Raw genomic sequence first — 22427 nt, forward strand, 5'->3', positions numbered from 1 at the left:
GCGGCTGATTAGCACTATGTGTAGGGTTCATGATGGAACTTGAAGGCTTGTTAAGAAAGCGTACCGAACTTGGTGGAACTTTATAGCTTTTTAATGCATGACATCGGTACGAGATGGCTCTTGTCAAAGTGTCAAAGACGGACGCCGGCAATAATCTCATTGCTGCTGCACAAGTTAGATTCGTTAATTGAAGAATGAAATTTGAGTGAAGTGATTGTGAATTATCAGTAAATTGTGTGAAATTTTATGTAATTCATCAATACAAAAGATTTAAAAATATACACATGTGTTTAAACGAAACAAATCTTGTTGTTTATTTCATCGATGACGCTTGCTTGAAAATAAAACACAAAGAAAAATAATCCCTGGCATCGTGGCATAAGGAAGCTGCTTAGGCGCTGTTTGAAAGACCCACATAGAACTTTGATGCTGTTTATCTACTGCAAAAGGCGAATTAGAGCAGCGATCTTTAGCGTGCCAAAATGAGCTGCTTAAGCAATTCTGGCTATTTGGGGTGGAGCTTCCACGCTTTGAGAGCTTTATATTCCCTCTGTACTGTTGTGCTGTTTTGCATTGTAGTTATGCATCGCTAGAACTAGAACGGCGATACGATTGTTTAAATACTAAACTCCAATGGAGACCACCAGCAATGAAGCAAGAATGAATACCTGAAGAATACCGGATTAGAAAGTATCGGGACGATTTTTCGTTAATTCATCATTTTTCCCCAAATCAGCTATGGAGTTCGAACTGGCTATTTGGGAGGTATTCCCCCGATACATGTTTTAAATTTCACAGTTCTTTGCGAAACTGTACTAATTTGACACATCGAATGTCAATTGCAAAATAATTTTCCTTTAAAAACCATATAAAACCATTTCAAAAGGAATAAAATTGAAATCTTCAGTTGAAATCGGATCAAATTACTAATTTAGTGGCTTGAATTTGAACCTTCCACTTCAGGCAAAATTATACGAAAATTAGCTATTATTTGACCGAAAAGCTCGAAATTCGACATACGCTATTATTCGAGATACGCGATTGCCTCCGGTCCGCATTAATAGCGTATATCGGGGAATACCTGTATATAATTGCGAATGATAGCGCCCGGCAAAATCGGCAAAAATCACCTAGTAAATACATACATCTTGCTGCAACACAGCGGTAGCTCATATGGGGTAATTTTTTCGGATTTTTCTTTAACCACCTTGGTCTGTGACGAACAATTGTCTTTTCTGACATTTGTGTTTCGTTTCTTCTTCTCTTTCTTGTTTCGAAACTTGACAAATGTGATGTGTCTGGATTTCTTTTTTCCGTATCCAAACTGCAAATTGCTTACACCTCGGCTCCAAGTTTACCGTTTTGGTCGTACGAATTCTTGCAGTGTTTTATAGTGCCTTCGTTAGATAAAGGCTCGATTAGTATCTTTCGTTCAATTGATTTAGCTTTCGTTAGTTCCTTTCAGAAGTTTAATACGCCTATTTCGTAGATAAGGCATACGTCTCGCCAGCGCCTCATTACTCATTGCTATAATTATTCCCGAAGTGAAATCGCATTTCTGTATGATTTAGTAAAGAAACACGTTAGGAACAGCGCTTACGTACATTATCGTACTCAACCGGTCACAAGTGTATGTAAAGTTCATCAAATAATTCACCGATCTGCGAACTGCTGAATGAGTCATAGTGCATTTTTATCACGGTAGAAAGTGACTCACAGGAATAACTGAGTTTTCCGCTTACACCAAGCAACATGTTCAGTTGGTTGAAAAGAGAAACGAAAACGGAGGAGGTGGTGGAAAATGTTTTAGGAGAGCTGAAAAAAATTTATCGCAGTAAATTGTTACCGCTGGAGGAGCATTACAACTTCCATGACTTTCACTCGCCGAAGCTGGAGGATTCGGATTTCGATGCGAAACCGATGATCCTGCTGGTTGGCCAGTATTCGACTGGTAAAACCACCTTCATCCGGTATCTATTGGAACGTGATTTTCCGGGCATTAGGATCGGACCGGAACCAACAACTGACCGTTTCATAGCTGTCATGTACGATGACAAGGAGGGCATGATACCGGGAAATGCGCTTGTTGTCGATCCGAAGAAACAGTTTCGGCCGCTAGAAAAGTATGGCAACGCTTTCCTCAACCGTTTCCAGTGTTCCCACGTACCATCCCCCGTACTACGAGCTATTTCAATCGTGGACACGCCCGGTATTCTGTCTGGTGAAAAGCAGCGCGTGGACCGAGGTTACGATTTCACTGGAGTGTTGGAATGGTTTGCGGAACGTGTAGATCGTATTATCCTGCTCTTCGATGCCCACAAGCTGGACATTTCGGATGAATTTAGGCGATCAATCGAAGCACTGCGAGGACATGACGATAAGATACGGATCGTGCTAAACAAGGCGGACATGATCGATCATCAACAGTTGATGCGCGTGTATGGCGCTCTAATGTGGTCTCTCGGCAAGGTACTGCAAACGCCCGAGGTGGCAAGAGTCTACATTGGCTCCTTCTGGGACCAGCCACTGCGGTACGACGTCAACCGGCGACTGTTCGAGGATGAGGAGCAAGATCTTTTCCGTGATTTGCAATCGCTGCCGCGAAATGCGGCGTTGCGTAAACTGAACGATCTTATCAAACGTGCTCGACTAGCAAAGGTCCACGCCTACCTCATTTCAGAGCTTCGGAAAGAAATGCCTCAAATTTTCGGCAAGGATAGTAAGAAAAAGGAGCTGATAAAAAATCTCGGCACTATCTACGATCGCGTCTGCCGGGAGCATCAGGTTTCGATTGGAGATTTGCCTGATATCAAGAAAATGCAAGAAGTACTCGCCAATCAGGACTTTACCAAGTTCCATTCGCTAAAAATGCCACTTATCGAGGTCGTGGACCGTATGCTTGCCGTGGACATTGCCCGTCTTATGAGCATGATTCCGCAGGAAGAGATGCAGTTGGTTTCGGAACCGCTTGTTAAAGGTTGGTACTTTCAATCGCTTATACATAAGTTTCAGAAACGCAGCGTAGTTACGCAATCCACTTGACGTTATGGATGGGCGTTGTACGCGAACCCACAGTATGACGAAGTTCGTTCCGTTTTATCTAATCTTTAGCTGGTCTGTTTGAGGCAACACAGATTTGGTTTGTTGCTTGCAACACATGGTTGCCAGGACACGAACAATTTTGATAGTAGACAACATATTAACCCTTTGTCGAGCTGCGAGGCCAATGTGTCGTTCTACACTGATAAAGTTGCACAGTGTAGCAAGCACTCGTTAAAACTTAACCTACTTTATGCGTGAATGTTTACATTATTACTCAACTAACTGGCCATTTCGCCATTTTGCCATATCGAGTCAGTAAATGTAGAACCGGTCCAAGCCATAGCTGTTACAATTTATTCATTTCAAATAATCTACAACGGTGTCGTCCGCTTTTTCATTTGTGCCCGAAGTCCATATCAGCTAAAGAGTAGGTAAATGGTAGACATATCTGTAGAGTATCAGTTCTATGTTTCATAGCATTTGCTTCATTCCATTTTCCATGGACTGCACTTGAGGGACAAATCCACTTGAAGACATTATATGACTTAACTTGTTTATGAGTAGTAGATCTATTTCCAGTAGCCATCATTCTTCTTACATGTCATTGTATTTCGTGTTAAAATTTTCTAGCAAAGGGTTGGTTATGCACTACCGACAGTACATCACCATTAGACTGACTTGTTTGGCTTTACCGATAACCAGATAAACGAGCATTGATGCATTGTTTGATTCTACTTCTGATACATTATTCTGTTCTTATTTTATTATTGTCTGCTTTTTTACTTCATGGATATTACACACTTCAAATGTTTGTCGATCGCATTGCTCTTTTATGACATTATCGTGGCAGCAACTGTGTTAACTTCCTTCTTCTAGTTACCCCTCGGTGATGCTACGAGCGGTCTATCGTAGACGATTAGAGCGATGATGTTAATTTCATACTAGCATATATGCCGCTGGCAAGATCGTTGGGCCACAATTAGCATTGTACGGCAGCTGTGCGACATCGTGCATGGTTGGACTTATTTATTGGTTAGTATTTTCCACGATGACCGTACCACCACCACTTGTTATGTTTTGCTCCATTTGCAATTCCGTTCAACTCCGGAATGCAGTGGATACATAAGCCGAAACAGAGCACTACTTAGATCATCCGCCTCCATTCCGCTATACTGCTAGCTCTCTGGCTTGGTCATGGTTAACTGCACTGGTGATTTATCATTGATGCATGGAAGTAGGAGCTGACAAGAGAGCAAAGAAGAATTTCGCGAGCCCATGGACAACACTCGAAAGTGGCGCACATTCGTTAGCAGTTTATCATAAATTGCTCGGTGAGCGCAAGGTCCATCTGTGCATACCGCCTTCAACAATTGAATATATATTGTCTCAACATTTCATATGTAGTTGATGTTTTTATATCTAGTAGAACATGACTGATGCAGTGTTGGAGTGTTTGTTTATTATCTTTATCTTTAATTCATTATATTTTTTTTATTATCTGGATTATCTAAAACATTGTTTGTTGCTATTAGTATTTAATGCTTTTTAGTGTTTTACATATTGAATCAATAAGTACAGAACACTGATTTTTCTGATATATGAGGTTTTTTAAAAAAAGTCTGATAACAAAAGTCTGGAAAATGATAGAAATTACTATTTGTATTTCTTTATATACTAATAAAATACTAGTAACACTCAGTCGCATATTATCCAGTGTATGATGTCTTGTTTTATTGATATTCATAAGGCCGATAAGAAATATCAGCAACTAGCATTCAATAGTTGCGTACATCGTGAAAAGTATTCATTGTATTAATGTGAAGCGGGAGCAGTTGTGTTCTTTTTATCATTTTATCTATTTTGTTAACATTATTTATTTTTATTGATGATAATTGCTCCAAGAACTCTAGATTGAGCTCTGCTCATGCCTTTCGCATTTATTTACTAGTGCACTGTTGCTAGAATGCACATCTATGCACGCTGTGATCTACAACTTTGCTTTTTTTGTATAATGCATTTCTACTACCCTTGACGGGCATGCGAGTTGACGGCTCTACAATGGGACTGGACCAAATCGTAACCATTAGGAGTTTCAAAAAGAAACAAAAACTAGCAAGCAAGCGACTATTAGACATTTTACATATGGACTCTACAAGTTTATTCTTCTTGCATCTTTATAATATACGATAATTTTAGCACCTATTTAAGCATTAAATTATCGCCTACTGCAGGCCCAGATAGGAATTATTCCATTGCTAACCTTTCTTATGCCAAAACGTCCGTGGTAGTCATTGAGTTTTCCCTTCGATATGTCATATTTACTGCCCTTCATACTTGCTTCTTGAGTGTCCGCGGAGTAAGAGTTTTATTCGTGATACTCGTCTCGTGATAAACTTGTCTCGTAGTACTGCCGTGAACTCGTACGACTTAACAACATGTCCGACGTAGGTTCTAGCTCCGAATTGACTGAGTCGCCTTACGCCTGTACTGTACTGCCTGTAGCAATCCGGCTATGGGTAATCAATAGGTGATTTCCAAGCCAATCCCACTAGTGGTACATGCAGGCCTTGACCGACAACGGTGTTGTACCAAAGAAAAAGAAGACGAAGACGAAGAAACTCGCAACATTCTGGCTTTGAAATGTGTTAACAAAGTTGATATTTCAAAAAGCGTGTACAAAATGACTAATCCGAATACCAGCGGTGCAAAACACCCCATGCAAAGTTGCCTCTTCCGCTGCGACACTTGGTAGAAGTAATACCGACGGTTTGCTTAATAAAATCGTGGATAGTATTATCGGAGTTTTAGTGTTATTTTTAGTATAGTGGCTAGCTTTGACAAAAATGATATTTCAAATGTATTATTCTTCTGAACATTTTCTGCATTAGCCTTTATTTCTACTATGCAATAGGTAAACCCCAAAATGTGTCATTTTTTCATTCTCATCAGCATGCGTGTCACACAAAACATGTACAGTCGGTCCCTAAGGAACGAGGTTCTGTATTTATGATACAAAGTATTCTATTTCTACAATACCTAAAGTAAAATTTACTGATTTTTCCCATGACCCATTAAAATAATATGAATTTCTGTCTTAACTCTGTCTTAGCTCTGTCTTAATTCTTACCTTAATTAGATTAATTTAGTAACTAAAAGCACCATATTCAATAAAAGCACCTCACACTGTAAACGTATTTGAGTCGCTGATAAACGCGATATTTGAGTTGATGTTGATTCGAGATGATTAATGGAGGAAGTAAACATGAGGTGAAGCGTCATGTAGTGGAAGCTAGAGTACCTTGAAGAGTATTGCAGAATCAATTGATTAGGCTTACAAACAAGTATACCCGTAACCGGTATATACGTCATATAGTATCGATAACAATGTGGAAGTGAATCATGCACATTGGTTTTAACATCGTTGTTAGTCACGCTTAGTTTTTTTTGAAATGTTGCACATCATACGCACCTTCGTTAATGATGCTTACTCTGGTGTTATTCGAATCGAATAGATCGAATAATTGTAAAATTGTTAAAGCGTTTATGCAAAATTCTTTATTTTAATCATTCGAAAGGAAGATGCTCAGAAGGATTTTTTGCCCCGTATGTTTGGTAGGACAATAGATGAGCCAATGAAACGGAGCATCAAGGTTCCGGTGGGTTGGCCATGTAATACGCATGGAAACGGACGACCAAGTCTTTAAAATATGTTTAGGCCGTGTACAAGAACAGACAGAACGTGATAGGCCCAAATTGAAAAAGCAAGATGGCATGGAGGCCATTAAGGATTGGCTAAAAAAGGCGCGAAACGGTGAGCGGTTTCGGACACTCCTGAGACAGGGCAAGACCGCAAAGCAATTGTAGCGCTGGATAAGTTATTTAAGTTAGCTATTCACGGTTTAAAACTTTAAACTCTACTAGGTTACAGGAATTACTTGCCTTCACAAGAAACAATTTTAATCACCTTTTGATTTATTTTTTTCTTTCTTTTCATTTGAACTAATCCTACTTAATGAACGTTTGAATTTCGTTGTGCTCATCATAGTATAGATGTTCGTTTATTTATTCACGGATGTTTTGTATACTCATGTTGATTCTTCTTTTTTCTATGTGGCGTAACGATCTACACGGTCTAGCCGGCCCATACAGGTATTTGAGTCTTATTAAACAGATGTGTCAAACTCATTTGCCACTTGTTCATCTAAAAATTAGGCTTGGGTAATTCGGTTCATTTCCATGAACGTGAACGTACTAGTTCTTTCATTCAGATAAACTGAACGTGAATCGCGATTCATTCGTTCATTTCAGTTGAAGAAAATATGGTAAATTATTTTATTATTTTGCAAATTGTAAATTGTTTTGCATCTTGAAAATTATTAGGCAGACCAGGAAGATCCTTATTACGATTGGTAGGACGTTCTTTTCATGAACGTACTGGTATTACGGTTAACATTCATATTTGTATGGCGGGAATGAACGACCTAGCGTACTAGGACGTTCTTTATTTCGACGGATAGTTTGTTCTTTTCGTGAATGTCCTGGTCATACGGTTCACGTTCATATTTGTATGGGGAAAAGGAACGACTTGGCGTACTAGGACGTTCTTCATTTCGACGGGTAGGACGTTCATTACATGGTCCTGGTATTACGATTCACGTTAATATTTGTATGGTGGGAATGAACGACCTAGCGTACTAGGACGTTCTTTATTTCAACGGATAGGTCGTTCTTTTCGTGTCATACGGTTCACGTTCATATTTGTATGGAGGAAATTAACGTTCTGGCGTACTATAACGTTCGTTATTTTGGCGGCGTTATTTAGGACGTTATTTTGGTGATCAACTCAGTGTATTATGATTTATAAAGAATCGATGATCGTTGAACGTAGATCGTTCGTTATTTAGGATAAATTGAATGAATCGTACAGTTCTGGTACTTGAGGCACAACTTTACTAAAAATCCATTAGGGGCAGAAATATCTTCGTCGAATATCGATGGTTAAGGCGTTCAATTTCAAATATAGATTGGATTAATCATAACTTCGTATAGCGCTTCGAGTCGCACACAAGGGAGTGCATGTGGCTCGAGGGACACCTGTTTGACATACCTGTTTTTAAGTATCATGCAGCCAAATAGTCATTCCTTGCTACGGGGGATGTTCCATGCGATGCTTGTACACACGGCGGCCATGTCGTTAAGTCGTGCGAGTTCATAACTAACTTTGATTATTTATCATTAAGTTCAGTATCCCGTTAGTTAACGTTCTCAACCTTAAGTTAACGTTGCCAAATAGCTTTTTTTTTGTTAAATTTTGTTACATCCATTCCAATATAAACAATAGTGCAGTCGAGTTATAGTTTATGTTTATCCTATTACTGTAACAAAAGGGATTTACACAACAATCTGGGAAATCACAGAAAACCAAACAAAAACATTCACTCGATAAAGGCAGCGTGGTATAATGCCAATCGAGTGGATTTTGCTTTTACTGTCTATCCCAAATCGTCAGCATTCAACGACATCATAGGGATCATGCGTGGCGCTTTAATGGTGCTTGTGTCAAGTGTCTCAGTTGCTGTGATAAGGGGCAAGAAGCTAGAAGAATGGATATAAAAAATAACGATGGATTTTGGTGCACGCGTACACGATTCAGGGTGCCATTGAAGAGGGCTGCTTTTGGAGCGAAAAAAAAACTTGAAATAGCTTTACCAAGTTGTTGGTGCAGGTTGTGGTAGTTTATTAACCGTGAGTATGATCGCAACTTGGACAGCAGATGCAAATTATGTTTTACATAAACAGCTGTATGATTTTGTTCACTTATTATTACTTAATATCTGCATGCAATGTATACGGAATTAACTAAATTTAGCATTTGTTAATATGTTATAAACCTTAACAAGAATATGTAAGTGTAAATAATGTACCAGTATGTATAAGTGTAATTATAACAATCCCCAGGATCCCCATCCTGGGCGGATTGAAATTTTGCTTTAGAGTCAACAAAATATGGCTAATGCTCCGTGAATAAACGAATATATAAATAAATAAATGTATATCCGTCCTTGTTAGATTCACAGTACGTGTGTCAGATGTTGTATGGTGGTATATATTCTCGTCAGCTTAGTTCCCACTAACGTTTTCCCATCCTGAAATGTAGCACTGGCACGTACGTTATTCTCCTCCTCGGTAGCAAATTTCTTTTTAAATCTACACTTTAACTTTAATATTTTTGGTTTTACTTCACTGCGGCCGCCGTTAACCTTACTAGGAAATCTTTATATTTTATTTTGTTTTCTTTTGTGTCTGTATGTATCTGTTTGCCCTATTCAAGGGTCCGTACAAACCAATGTCAACCGTCGTTATGATATCTTATCGTGTTTGTTGTCACAAAAGCGGGAAGTAAACCCCGGGAGACGGGGTTTTGTCAAAATGGTAGGTTATTGGATGGATATGCTGACGGGGATGCCTTTTTTGTTCATTCCGTTTATCGTACCTTTTACAATTGTCGAAACTTTTTTGTAATGCTCGGATGCGAACCGTCAGGCGTTTGATTTGTATGCTGCAGAGTGACAGAAAATAATGGCTAAGTTCGTACACGGGCCTAACGACGAGTTCTGCCGGTCGGGACATATCAAGCGACCCGTAAATTTAGCCGTTACACATTTCTAATGGGAAAGGAATCGGTCTGTGCATGAACAAATAAAACAGTAAAGCGAATGCTTGATTAGGAAAAAGGAACCCACCAGTAAATATAATAATCGAACTTTACTTCCACTGCTGCTATTATTGGCTAGGGATCGTCATGGCATGTTTCACCGAGAGGTTTTGTAATGCCCCAGGGATTTTGATAATGTTAAGTTCCTGAAAGCATGGTGTAAATCCCACTTGGCGATTATGAATAAGCGCGTGGTGTTTAATTTGTTGCAAAACTAAACTTCAACAAAAGTTAGAATAATAATAAGTAATACACAACAATGAATAAAAAGAAAGCATAGAAATGATTCGATAGTTTCGTTGTTCAAAATTTTCTGCGGTGATTTATTTTGGCGACTGTATTTGGGGGTTTTTTAGTTGACTATTGGATAGTCTGGTCCATCCTGGGCTACAACCTTCTTCTTCTTCTTTGGCTCAACAACCGATGCCGGTCAAGGCCTGCCAACACACTTGTGGGGTTGGCTTTCAGTGACTTATTGATTTCCCCCCATAGCAGGATAGTCAGTCCTACGTATGGCGGCACGGTCTATTTGGGGCTTGAACCCATGACGGGCATGTTGTTACGTCGTACGAGATGACGACTGTACCATGAGACCGGCTAACCATGAGACCGGGCTACAACCTATGACGGGCATATTTCTAAGTCGTGCATGATAAATACTATACCAAGGTACCGGCAATTTATCGGACCATGTGTTTGGGCATTTGTTTACATTGCAAGAATTGCAAGAATATACCTATGACAGTATTTATTATTTTTTAACCTGATCCAATTTAATTACGTTAATATCTGATAATGCATAAAAACATAAAGACTTTATTGTAGTTTTGAAAATTGGCATGGTGATATTTAACTTTTATACATTATGCACGGGGCGGTCCCGTGGTACAGTCGTCAACTAGAATGACTCAATAACATGCCCGTCATGGGTTCAAGCCTAGAATTGACTATCCGGCTACGTGGTAATGAATTAAGTCTCGAAAGCCTGTATAGGCCGGCATGTCCGCGTAGGGCGTTACGACGTTATAGAAGAAGAAGAACATTAAGCACATTTCTAAGCGACCCGTAGTTGCGAGGTGTGACAATTTATGGAACTCACAAAATTAAAAGCTATGTACAACTTTATGAATTAAATTTAAAAAAAATACGGCAGCACGGGCAACATTTAGTTGCAATGACTGGTATAATGAAGCGAAGGTATATTGAGCATATTGTTTAGTTTTGTTCGACAGGAAGTTATTTTTCTAAAAGCAGCATATTTGAAGTGCACACAAAAAAATGCATGAGAAAGAATATTTTTCGTCCCAAAACCTGTAACAGCATGGCATGATATCTTCAACACATGTACGGCTACGTTCGAGGTCGGATGCCGCATGTTCGTGCATAATATGTCACTTCCCGCTCGTAGTGTAAAACTGTCATCCTTGGCATACGATACCCTTATTTGGGTGCATACTCCAATATAGTAAATTGCTTCCAGCGTATATTTTGCTCTCGTTGGTCTTGGTCTGTTTTGTTTTTTCTTTCAGCTGGATTGTTGTTGCCTCTGCTTTCTTTACTCTGGCAACAGGCGAAGGCGAGGTATCACGGAGAGTGTTTGTCTTAAATTACATAAACACTCCACATTAGCGCAATGGCCCCCGGATCCGGAAATGTCTGCCGGATGCTGCTATGGGTAGTGGCACAGGGAAATGAGGAGGGATTGTCATCGCGACTATGGTCAGAATTAATGGTAATGAGGAGGATAGGGGATATTTAAATGGGACTGCCATCTGCCAGTTACCAGTGATACGTTTTGCATCATCTTCTCTGCGATTGTCTTGGAAAATGGAGGACAGGTTTTGCGGTATTAATTATTCAGCACAGTGTGCCAGTGCCGGTGTATGTGTACATTACCTTTTCTCATAATATATCATTACTTTACCCGGCCTCGTTACACCCATCATTTCGTTCGTACCTTCACTTATTCAGGCTCCATTTTTCTCACTGGGGTGGCAACTTTTCCAGCCGCGAATCCCACCGGAGAAGGAAGTTCATCTCGGTGCTGCGTAGGTGCGGCAAGGCCAACAAAGAGTAGAAAGCCAAATTTTGGGAAACCTCAAAAGCTGACAAAAGCTGTAGTACACTACGGCCGTCATCGGCAGGGGGGTAATTTTTCAATTTTCCCCATCAACGAGTCTGCTAGGCGCCCCACACCAGCAGCACACCAACGGTCGCCACAAAAGCTGCCCGGTAGGTGGATATGCTGTTTGCATGCTGATGAAGTTTGACCGTCCAATGAATCTTCCAGCATTGTCCGCGATGGTCCGAATTCGGGCGTGTCTAGCTAAAGCAAACAGTTCTTTGCTGAGTAGAGGCCGAACTAAGAAAACATTTTTGTCGTACCGAGCAGTCAGTACCGTGCGAGTATTGTTTTAGCCGTTAGCTTCTGTATCTGCTGCCAGTCGGTGTTCATTTCACAGCGGTAGATTGCGGGCATGATGTTGACTGCATGCTCACCGTCCGCACCTTTTATAGTTATTTTATTTTGCTTTTTTGTAAAAATATCTAACCTCATTCTTTCCTCCAGCAAGCTTTTGCCTTTGCTCCGTGTGCTCCTAGAGATTGTATTTGCCAGTGCGCCCACATACGATGACCTGACCCAGTTGGGGTTAAAGGATGCAAGCTCGTGTTGTTTACTGCAGGACGAACTGTACGTGTCCATTGCTCAGTTGTCGTGTGATGTGTGAATGTGTTTTTGAAGTTCTTCTGGTAGCATGGTGGCGTCTGTCTGTCTGTCCATCTGTCTGTCCTTCTTCAGTAATAGTGGGGACATAGTAGAGACGTTAGTTTTGCACTGTGATGATCTGTTTGTCGTGTTTTATGACTGCTTTTGTTGCTTAGCGGAAATCTAGACGTTGAAGTATTCACCGAAGTGGGCTTGTATGAATTTTCTGTTATCAGATTTTTGATTAAAATCTATGTCCGTTCATTGTCATTCTTATTTCATCAATTATTATTTTAGATTAAAATAGAAAACTGCACTTCTTGCTTTTAATAATGGTTTTCCAAATTTAGTTAAATATCAATTTAACTTTGTAAAGAACAATTTATCTTTTGTATTTAGAAAACCTTTCTTATCTGAATCATTATATACCAGGTATCGTGTGCTTCGGGTCTACTACAGTAGGTGGCCGCTAACTGAGAGGTAAACAAGCCTCAGTTAAAGAGAAACGTTCGCTAACTGGAGTGTCGTTTCTATGGATTGATTGGTTTCATTGGCGTTAACTTGAATAAACATACCAAACTATTTTTTCATGTATGTTGATATAAAGTATCCACATAGTAATAATTCTTGTGATGGCATAAATTAATAGCATACGTTGGCAAAAGATCCTAAATTTGGGTGAAAAATGCACATTTGCGTTAAATTTATCTTCGTGAGATTCCAAATGTTTCATATTTTGACGTTTAAGCGTTATTTAACTGAGAATCACTCCAGTTAGCGAGCGATCCTCCAGTTAAAAAGCTCTCTAGTTAAAACACATCCAGTTAGCGGTCACCTACTGTACCTGCATTTGGTAATTATCGATATGAAAGGAGTAGAAAATGAATGTAAAAGTTTAAAGTTAAAGTTTTTGGACACCCGCATGATGCCATGGAATTACGAAGCATCGTAATACGTGACCGTTCAACCAAGCTGGTGGCAAATGTGTTTGGAAACGCTTTGCTCGAAAGTTGGACAAACGAATTGGGTTCAATTAATTGATTTTCTAACTTAACTGTAACTAAGTATAGAGCCTTGGCCATTTAAAAAAAAAAAATAATATAAAAATAGATGCCATGGAAAAGTTGCCGTTTAAAGTTTTCATCGGATTTTTTGTTGTGTTGTATAAACTTATGTCTGTTGATTTGATTGTTGATTGAATTGGATTTTGCTGCATTCTGTGTGTTGTTACATAACATATTACATTAAACTTTCTTCTGTTTTCTTTAGTCGATTCATTCATCTATTATTCTGTGTTCCGAGAAACAAGGATATTCATTGTGACTTGCCAACAAAAATTAAAAAATGTGTCAGAAACGTTCCTTCTTCTGTAGAGTTGGTTGAAATAGATTCGTGATTTCTAATCAATCCAAATTGACCAATGCAATTTTAAATCAACTTTAATTCGAAAATGGAGAAGAACAATATAGAAAAGAAGTTTTGCAGTTGATACCATCGTTTTCGGAACGCTTGGTTTTTATTAAAAGTGGAAAGAACAGGTTTTACACGATTAATTGAACATACATAGTACAATGAAATAAAAAAAGAGAATGAACATCAGTGTATGTTCTTATGTTCCAAAAGTACCTGAAACCGACAAGAGCAATTTCGTTCGTTTTTTTGTCGTTCTCTTGAGAACATTCTATTGCGATAAAAATCAAACCGTTCGACGCCTAGACAGGAACGATGCATAGCTCTAAAGGTCTTGGGAGAAACACAACGGCGTGACTGTTCTGTTACTGGTGGAACGCTGCACGCACGTGATTGATTGGTAATTTTCGCAAAGGCTTCTTTTCCATGCGTATCTCGTGCGCGTACGCAAAGAAGAATCTTATAGAAGAGTGCCAATGGTAATGGATGGAGTGGGATCTTTGTCCCTCGTTAGGTAATGGGTGTCTTATTCATTGCACCGCCACACGTTTAAGCAAACCTTCACGGCTGTGGTGTTACGTTTCGCGGCATTTTCCTCTCTACTCGTCGAACCGTGCCAAGCTATTTTGCATGAATCAAGTAGAAACCACTAATACGACATTAACAGCAGAGATATCACGCGTGTGAGTGATGTAGGAAAACGTTTCGCTTCTTTCGATTATTTTATAGAAGGTCTGCCTTGTGAAAATTGTGCCCTGTTGTCGGTGGTTTTCCATTAGAACATATCATCAACAGAAGGAATCTGCAAAATTGACAACATTTCTTAGGCTTGTAGATCTTTGAAATGGTGAATGCGTGAGTTAAGTGAAATTAAATAAAAATCAATACTATATTATCAACTCTAAATTATCAACACTAAATTATAGTTACGAATTCCGTACAGGATGATTCCTACTTACCGTGCTAATAGATGTAGAGCAACACCGTTGAGCATCACAATGTCGCGCAGGTTTGCGATGATATGATAAATCTCATATCGCGTTGATTGAAGTAGCTCAATTCATCAACTCAGCCTATATTCTTTTGTTTATAAACATAGACAAAATATATTATAATGAGTTTAGTAGGCGTCATCCCGGAATAACGTAACGTTGATAGAGGGTAGATAAGGTAACAGTATCGTTCTTGTTTGTAATTTATAAGAAGTGCATATAATATATTCACATATTATGCATCACATATTATGTTAAAAAGAACAGCCAAATGCTTGATGATGCAATATCTAAAGCAAAAAAAAAAAATCTGGAAAAGGTTGACATATTTATGGAGGGACTAGGAAGATAGATGGATTGATTACTTTTCTGATGATTGTGATGTAAGAACATTGCAAACGACGATGAGGATCCGATTATCAGAATCTTTTTGTATTTGATTTCTATATTGGGCAACTTTTAATAATACAAAAGTAAAAATCTTGTTTCAATTCTGAAAATGTGACTATTGCACAATTAAAAAAGGGATGATTCATAAAAAAATAAGATTTTGTATAATTAGTATATGTTATTGTACAAAATCGTATTTTATGGGGGAGATTCACAATCATTTACAACATGTTTGAGGGGTGTTTTCTTTCAACGTTACAGTTTGTTACAATAGCGGAGGAGGAGGTCTGACATTAGTTATTTAAGCGTTACATAAATGATGGACCCCTTAGCTTTATTTTTTTGTAGTTCGGCATTAATCTAGCTTGAAAACAAGCTGCATAATTTGACTGTTCCGGATGAAGTTGAGAATTTTTCCGCGCGACTAGTAGCTCTGTTATCAAAATTGAGCTACTTTTAGAATCTTCGCACGCACGACATTGTCCTTCTGCATTTATTTGCACGGTTAGAAGGGTTTTCTTTGTTAACGAGTGAAATAATCTTATGCTACTTGTATTTTTATTGAACAGTGTTTTGTATGACGCGCTTTTAAAACTAAACAATAAAAAAAAATCAAAGCATGAGTTTGGCATTCTACAATTATGGTCGACAATGGATCTTTCATCTGCCCAAGCATTAGCTTATTTCAATCATAGGTGACGACTGGCATGATTATTTGCTTCTACAAATACATTTATCGTATGAAAACTGAAGTGCTATTGGTATTTAAATGTATGTTTAAAAAGTTTTTAACTTTTATTCTAATAGCCTAAGACTAGCAAATGCCGGAGAAAGTCGCTGTTTGGTTTATTTATACTTATTCGTATTTCAAATATGATCTTCATGCATACACTCCCATAAATATACTGCAATATAATCAACACTTTATGTATGTCATTGTTATGCAACAGTCGATGGAAAGTATCATGGAAGAAAAAATATGTTTTAATATCTTATCGGTTTACTGTACCAAAGAAAACACAACAAGAAAGAGGATAATATTTCCATTCTCAATCGTTTCAAATGCTATTATTACGGTCGTCGGCGTTTATTTATTAATCGTTCCTTTATTATCAACATTACCTTTGATAAACACAATTTCATCATTATTTCATCGCTAATTTACTTCAATTATGAGGCCATAAACTTATGTTGAGATTTGGTTCGCAATCAGCTATTTGGTCGTCAACAGTATTAACACGGAATGTTAATTATTTTGAAATGAGAAGATAATTAAATGAGTGGTTGCAAAATTTCGAAATTACTCTCATAAACTTTTAACAAGGCTAAATGCTAAATTTTATATAATATTTACTCAGCTTTTATCTGAACCTTAGTACTTTCTTTGGCGTTCTTGATTAGGCGTGCTTATACGTTCAGGCGTTCCTATAATTGTAGATTTATTTCGAAATTATAACGGAAAATCTAACAAATTTTGGATTGCATTAAATAGTTTGTGCTTTTGAATAATAAAACTTAATGAATTAGCCAAATTTATGTATGTATAACGAAATGTTTATATGCATTTCAAATGTTGAATGCCAATCTCCTCCTTTTTGTGTTTATTATTGTTGTAGTGTTACTTACTTGAGCTTACTACTTTGACCCGGTCTCATGGTACAGTCGTCAACTCGTACGACTTAACAACACGCCCGTCATGGGTTCAAGCCCCAAATAGACCGTGCCGCCATACGTAGGACTGACTATCCTGCTATGGTAACAATAAGTCACTGAAAACCAAGCTCACTTCACTAGTGGGTACTTGGCAGGCCTTGACCGACAGCGGTTGTTGTGCCAAACAAGAAGAAGAAGAAGCATGGCTCTGCGTTCGGTGTGTTCTGCACAAGTTCCCGTTTTTTGAGGTCATAAGGTATTTCAGCACGCCAAAATTATGTCATATACATTTTCCGTTTATCTAATTTATCATTACAAACCTTCTGTTATGTGACAAACCCTAGTATATTTAGAACTCGGGCACTGAAAGAAATGGCAAGTGAAATGGAGCTGGTTTACTGATAGATGTTCATATTTTAGGAACTAATAAGAACATCTATACATGCATCTCTTCTGTGTCATACTACTCAGTCAATGTTAAGGAATGTAGAAGAAAGGGAATTTCAAATTCAGAAGATTGAAAAAGAATCGATGTACGTAACAGAAGAATAGTTCTATTTTCTGTTATCATCATTTCTATTTCTCTTCATAAGCGATAGTGTTACTTAAAATCCATCTTTTAAATACGTTGGCTTCTAGGACAAAGCAACGGGACGGCAATGGAAACCAACTTTTTGGACCATCTTCTACTGAAAGGTTCGAATGATTTTTTTCTCTCCACTAATGTAATATTCACTGAACTCCATTCTACTCGCTTAAATGTTCTGTAATATATTACGCCAGTTTTACGGTTTCATTCATGTGCGTTTGCTTAAAAAATATAAATATCTGCACATGTATATCGACACAAACATGTTTTCTTTATTTTTATCGTTATCAAAATATTTGTGTTATTATTATTATTATTATTATTATTGTTTTTATTCATCTTATTATACATTTTTATATTGTTCACTATACGTACAGTAGTACCACGAAAAACAGGGGGTTTTTACTACAGTAAATTGGAATCGTAAATCTTCTGCCATTTGTGGGACTTACATGGAGTTTTGCCTAAAGTAAAGTGCTTTCATTTGTGCTTGTGCTTGTGCTATGTTGATTGGTGGTTCGGATTATGTAAAAGAACATAACACATCTTATCATTATCATCGGTACAATCAAATCATTTGTTAGGCTGGTCTTGTCCTTCTGGTGGTTTAAAGCTTGTTATCGTTTATGGGAACAGTTTGTCCAATAGTGTGGTATATTGTCGTGTTTCAGCGTTAAAATGTGCTCGAAATGTTCATGCGTATGGTGGTATGGTGCCTGGGAAATACGTTGCTTTGTCTTGGCAATAAGTGAGAATATAGAAAAGGAGTGACAATTGTTAGAGGTAGCATTCAACAATATAGAAATATGTTAAATTTGAAAATGCTGAAAGTTGAACAACATCTCCGTTTTCCATTTCCGCGTTTGTTAGTGCTGGATGTGTTTGATTTTCGGATCTTCTAAATGTATATGTGTTTTCTCTCTCTCTCTACCTTTTCTCTCGTTACTGCCCGACAATCTGTGTCGTGATATAACTTTCTTCGAACACGGCATGACGTTTAGGAGGCGCTTTCGACGGTGTGGAAGATGTCGTTTCACCATTCGGATACCGGAAGGGCGAAGGAATCGATGCCGGGTATGGTGAGGTGGATTGGATATGCAATCGTGATCGTGCCCGAACGGATCCTATCTTTGAGTCGCTTGGACCGGTTGATGGAAAAATTTCCGGTGCCGGTAAGTATCATTATCATCTTCAGCCAGGTTAAATATCTTTGTCAGCTTAGTTCGCCTCCAATCTCAATCAGAACCTGTGCGAAATTGTTTTTCTTTGTGCGTGTTAGTCTGTGAATCGATTAATCAGACGATGGATGGATCGAGAATAGCATTTACTAATGATTTCTGATTTGTGTCTTTCTTTTCTTCTGGTACGCGAACATTAATGTCTGTTTTTGGAACTGATTCGCCGCTGTTCTTGATGGTGCTTTACTGTGATAAACTGCCGGTACTTACCTTGCTGAACGTCCTTTACCCCATCCGCCATCTGCAGCGGCCAAGTCGGAGCTGATCAAATCGAAGCTACCAAACAACGTCCTGAGTAAGATTTGGAAGCTCTCGGATTACGATCAGGATGGCTTCCTGGACATCGAAGAGTTTGCTTTGGCAATGCATTTAATCAACGTCAAAATGGACGGCAATGAGCTGCCCACTGCTTTGCCACTTCATCTGGTTCCACCTTCCAAGCGGCGGGTGGACTAGAATTAGGTATTGTTAGCTTCCGGACCAAGAATACCAGCAGGCCGTATAGTGATTCGCGTTATTGTTTGTGTGTGTATGTGGCGGCTAAACTACTAGCTTGATTGTTAATCTTTCTCCCTATTTACTTTCTTTTCCACTACCCTCAGTGGAAGGATGCCTCAAATATTGCTTATCCGTTAGACCGACCCGTCAACTCTGACATTCACCCGAGAGTTTGTTCACGCATGTACACTTTGTGTATCATCTTTTGGTTATTGCTTGACCTTTCTTTTCCCCAATGTGTGTTGGTACGTTTTGGTCTTGTTTTTGGCGACCAATCAATCCTCAAAGTTTCTCTTCCCTAGGGTTCGTTCAACCGGTTACTCTTCACGTTTTCAGGAAGCGGAAACGTTGATGGAGCAACTGAATGCAACAGAGGAAGTAGGCGTTTTTCTTTGTGTTTTGCTTGTAATGTTTGTGTTGTCTACACAATGACGGCCAATTTCAGTCATGGTGCAAACTGGGTTTATATAAAAAAATGCTAATTTTTACTATTAGCTTCAAACAAAACAAAAACACATAATGCTGCCAAGAAAATTACAAGCGTTTCGTTTCGACGCGTAGTGAGCAAATAGCAAATTAAACAAAACAAAAAAATCGCCAAAAACCAAAAACATAAAAAACACACGCTTACAACAAAATATCGTTTCTTGCACTGTGAGGCCTTATCCATTTAGGCGATAATTTATTATTTATACACTTAGTTAGTGAAGCAAACTGTAACGAAATTTAGCCAAACAAATACATTTTTACATTAACACACATACATACATGTTGTATGTAGCGAACAAAACAAAAAACTTGCCGCGCAAATTAGAACGAGCTGAAACGATTATAAAACCCGATAGAGAGAACGAATGCAATCAATACTTTCGTTTATTAGGTGCTTTTGTCTATATTATCATTTATTACGCGATGATTGTACTATTGTTTTGGCAGTATAGTTTGTGGAGGTGTGCAATAATAGTAAAGAAAACATTATGTTGTTTGTAGTGAAAAATTGAAACGAATGGAATTAAATTAAAAGTGGTTGGTGGTTTTTTTTTTAATTTGCGTTGCAGAAGATCTGGCAAGCTGCATGTATGTTATATTGAGGGATTATGAAAGTTAAAAACATTAAATCACATCTACCACCAACGTAATGTCGAGAACAATAGAAGGTGGTGTGACGTAGCTATGAAAAAAATATATATATATATATACATATATATATATATATATATATATATATATATATATATATATATATATATATATATATATATATATATATATATATATATGTATAGATATACATATATATATATATACATATATATATATATATATATATATATATATATATATATATATATATATATATATATATATATATATCTATATCATACAGAATATGTTGAATCCTTAGGCTTGAACTGGTTAGAAAAAACGTTTAGAAACAGAATGGTTTATAATTGGTGTTTTACTATGTATTTATGTTTGTATCGTTTGGTGTTCATTTGTCAAACAAAACAATAACTAGTTGAATAACAGTGTTGTTTGTTTAATCCGTACCGACGATGATTCCGTATGAATCAACAGTCTCGATCGTCGTGCCTATCTCAGACGAGTAAAAAGGGTTAAGTTGCTCTTGGTATCGTTCACTGCTCACTTTCTGTTGCAATATTGCCATGGCCATAGAGTAAGTGGCTTCTTTTGTAACAAAAAGTGAAGTCGTTTTGTTGACATCTCAAACCGTGGTGATTGCAGGTTTGAGGTTTGATTGCAGGTTCAGCAGCAGCAGCAGAAGTACTCCATAAAGTGCTATCGTTTCTTTTCTTTACCGCGAAATGAATAATTTATGCGTGATAGTGTTGAATGCCGGAATGGCGAAGGAGGAATAGTAATGCGAACTACCAACGATAGCTGTCGGTCTGTTGATAGACAGAAAACTCGCACTCTCTCGAACGATTTCAACCACAGCTGAGCCGGAACCACTTGCTCTCATTGTAACCTAAAATTACTTTGGCATTGGTCGTCTCGCTTAGGGTTTGTTTAGAGCTGGTTAACAAAAATGGGGGTATTCAACGTCCGCATTTAGTTTAAAAATAGGATCGACAAGATTTGAATAATTTATTACTCCAATTGTATTGATTGTTTAGAGCTACTGGTCGAATCTAGTGGAAGCTAAAAAGTTCATTACAGAAATGTGGGAGTGATTGAATTGACCGGATTGATCGACTTATTATGTCTGCTAAATTTTCATTTCAAACTGCAAATATGCCTAAAATAAAAAGCCCCCTTTTGAACTACTGCAGAATTTGTTACTATACAAAGTTTGGCCTAACGCAATATACTTCATCTAAAGATAGAAAACAAAGACTATAATTACCGAAATCAAAGGATTTTCGCGGAACGGATATACACATATATACACAAAACAAATCATGTATTGATACACATTTACAAGCGGAATGCATAGCATTTGCATGGTATTTGTATTTGTAGGAAAGATGCTCCTGAAAAAAGTTATGGGAAAAATATAACGAACATACGATGTGACGAACAAAGGAGCAAATTGTGTTAAAATTGGTAAGAATGAGATTGCTAATGGACGATACCTGGGTGTTTTGCGTCTCTAAAATGTGTACATAGGACGAAATCACCCGTTTCTTGGTCTGAATGATCGTCAACTCAAGTAAAGCACTTGCGTGTGTGTATGTGTTTTTGCGTGTATATTTCGGCGTAAAAACGTGTGCACTAAATACCTCAAGTACCAAACACAGCCAGCTAAAGTGAATGAATGTAAAGCATAGAAGATCTATACATTGCCGCTGATCTCTATAAAAAAACGTTAAAGCACAATGACTAGTGCAATGTAACAACAGCAAAGCACACGCTGATCGACACAGAGAAACGGCCAAACCCTGGAGGTTCCGCTGCGTACGGCATGCTTCGATGAGCAAATGTAGTTAAAAGAAATGATTCATAACAAAATGACAACAGTATCGTATATTTTTATGTTCACTGCTTTCGGTCGTCGAATGTTACGGCCTTGAACGTTGCTGAAAGAATGACTTCAGAATAATAACCGGCGAAGCGGGGTGAGTATCCATAGGCAAGAGGAGGACGCATTGCTGGTTTTTGTTGCATTGTTTCGGTTGTTTTTTCGCCGACTGTAAATGTGGTAGTTTTGATCGTGCTGTGGTTGTATTGA

The 22427-nt window shown here is 38.1% G+C and overlaps 1 protein-coding gene across 2 annotated transcripts; it reads left to right on the forward strand.

Annotated features, from left to right (window-relative positions):
- The first annotated feature begins 1260 nt into the window (after window positions 1–1260).
- LOC121590184 (EH domain-containing protein 3) lies at window positions 1261–19997 on the forward strand. Of its 2 annotated transcripts, XM_041909624.1 has the most exons (4): window positions 1261–2977; window positions 17549–17605; window positions 18500–18670; window positions 18984–19997. In XM_041909624.1, exons 1-4 carry the CDS (start codon window positions 1753–1755, stop codon window positions 19190–19192), a joined length of 1662 nt encoding a protein of 553 aa, XP_041765558.1. In that variant the 5' UTR covers window positions 1261–1752; the 3' UTR covers window positions 19193–19997. The 2 variants fall into 2 exon arrangements, with proteins under 2 accessions (XP_041765558.1, XP_041765559.1); XM_041909625.1 differs by lacking the exon at window positions 17549–17605 and having other exon boundaries at window positions 1262–2977.
- Window positions 19998–22427: the final 2430 nt, after the last annotated feature.

Source organism: Anopheles merus, chromosome 2R (assembly GCF_017562075.2).
Source record: "Anopheles merus strain MAF chromosome 2R, AmerM5.1, whole genome shotgun sequence".
Taxonomy (NCBI): domain Eukaryota; kingdom Metazoa; phylum Arthropoda; class Insecta; order Diptera; family Culicidae; genus Anopheles; species Anopheles merus.